General features: G+C 33.1%; 1 protein-coding gene across 1 annotated transcript in view; it reads right to left on the bottom strand.

Moving 5' to 3' along the window:
* Positions 1 to 603: 603 nt before the first annotated feature.
* PGM2L1 (phosphoglucomutase 2 like 1) overlaps positions 604 to 2,223 on the bottom strand; it is a 45,453-nt gene continuing 43,833 nt past the window's right edge. The window contains exon 14 of the mRNA XM_007940945.2: positions 604 to 706. Coding sequence (XP_007939136.1) covers positions 604 to 706 — 103 coding nt within the window. The remainder of the gene's footprint in view (positions 707 to 2,223) is intronic.

Below are 2,223 nucleotides of genomic sequence, written 5' to 3'. Positions count from 1 at the left end.
AAACACTGGAATTTTACATACATACGTACATACTGCACCAAGAGCACCTGAAACAAGAGGTGCTGAAACCACACACTGTAACATCTGCTCTAACTGAGAAATTCTAAATATTCTATTTTAAATACTCTAATTTGTGTATTAATAACTTCGATATAACAATGACACTTTACCACAGCAATCTGGGAGCAGTGCCATGTTCTCACGGACTTTATTTAACTAACTCTACAGTTACATAACATTTACCTGTTTTTCTTTTAACACCGTGCGATACACAACTACAAGAGTAAAGAACTAAGCTTTATCAGACTTTCATAAGGAAACTCACTTTTGTATTGTTATGTTTTTGTTAAAGGAAGAATGATGTATTACTATAATACTTCTAATGTAATGACTTTTGTTCAAGATTATGAAAAAATGTGATTCATTTCCCTCCAGACCATCTCATTTTCAAATTTACACAGTGTGTTTAGTTAGTTGACTAAAAAGAAGGGAAGAAAATGGCCTGATGAGAGAGAGAATGCTAACACAAGATTCCACGCATGGAGTCCTTGGTGGTTCTATTCCATACGCCAGTGCAAAGTACTGAGATGGACCGGTGTACACCTAAGCAGAACGCCAGATCAGTCCATTCTTATTGGGCTCAAGAAAATTCTCAATCAGAGTTTCAATGAGTTTCTTCAGTTCTTCTTCTAATAAGGTAGTGTTACTAAGGAAAAAGATTAAGAATTTTGAAATTCTTTGTTTTCATAGCCTTCAAATATGTTTAAATTGCTATAATTTTTTAAGAGGGCATGTTACCTGATGAAATGATTAAACATCTGGTGAACTAAAGAGAAATTCACTCACTTAAAACAATAGCAACAACAACAAAAAGAGCCCCATCCCCCCCAAAAAAATCACACACATAAAGAAAACACCACCACCATAAACTAACGTTGAATTACATTAACAAGAGTTCCTTGGTACATGATAAATGAATGAGTTATAGTATGTGTAAAAAGTTCTCTAAGTCAGGCAATTTAATAACTTAGACCACCAATAGAGGGTATTAAAATAAAATAGCTTCCTGAAATTCTTCCAAAGAGTGCTCAGTACAGACATTATGGGCTTATCTTTCAGACAGCAGAGGGAAGTGTGATGATTACACCAATGAGATGTTTAAAAAACAAATATGTACTTAAAAGTTTGCCTTTCAAACCCATCATCTGAGGAGCTGCTATTGTCTAAAACATTTCTAGGCAAGTCTCTCTTAAAATGCTTTCATAGTCATTTTACAAGCTATAGAAGAAGTCAATCTTTATTATTTAATAACCATCTTTTATTTTTTAAAAAAATGGTATTAATGTGGATATACATAAACATATATATATAATTATTCTTCATTTTAAACCACATACAGATAGTCCCTGATTTAGACAGGGTTCTATTCCAATGATACCGTTTTAAGTCGGTTCTGATATAAGTCAACTACCTCATTTTTTTCTTTATGATTGCCTTTTATTATCAATATCTTTATAAGTCAAATCTTTATTTGTCTTTGGAGGTTGGCATGAGAATGATAACATCAGCAAACTACTCACTGCAACACTGTATGTAGTACATACTAATGATAAGATGTAAAAAAAACAAAAAACAAAGTGGATGGTTTTAAGTGTGGTTCATGGTAACCTGAATATGTCATAAGTCGGGGTAAAAAAGAGTTACCATATGATCCAGCAAGTCTTCCTAGATATCTACCAGGAGAGATGAAAATATGTCTGCACAGAAACTTGTTTATGAATGTTTACAGTGCCATTGTTCGTAATAGTCAAAAAGTGGAAACAACCTAAATGTCCACCAACTAATGAATGAATATATAAAACATTATCTATCCATACAATGGAATATTATTTGGCATTTAAATGAAACAAAGTACTGACATACTACAACATGGATGAACCTTGAAAACATTATGCTAAGTAAAAGAAGCCAGTCACAGAGGATGAAATACTGTAGGATTCCATTTATATGAAATGTCTAGAAAAGGCAAACTTATACAGACAGAATGCAGAATACTAGCTGTCTAGGGCTAGGGATGGGAAGATCAATGGGCAGTACTTGCTAATGACTATGTGGTTTCTTTTTGAGGTAAAAGTTCTAAAACTAATCGTGGGTATGGTTGCACAACCCTGCGAATATACCAAAAACCACTGAATTATATACTTTAAATGGATTAATTATATG

This window comes from Orycteropus afer, unplaced genomic scaffold (assembly GCF_000298275.1).
Source record: "Orycteropus afer afer isolate SDZICR_OR568_19922 unplaced genomic scaffold, OryAfe1.0 scaffold00074, whole genome shotgun sequence".
In the NCBI taxonomy this organism is placed as follows: Eukaryota; Metazoa; Chordata; class Mammalia; order Tubulidentata; family Orycteropodidae; genus Orycteropus; species Orycteropus afer.
The sequence above is the reverse complement of the archived record's forward strand: the minus strand, read 5'-3'. Positions and strand labels throughout refer to the sequence as shown.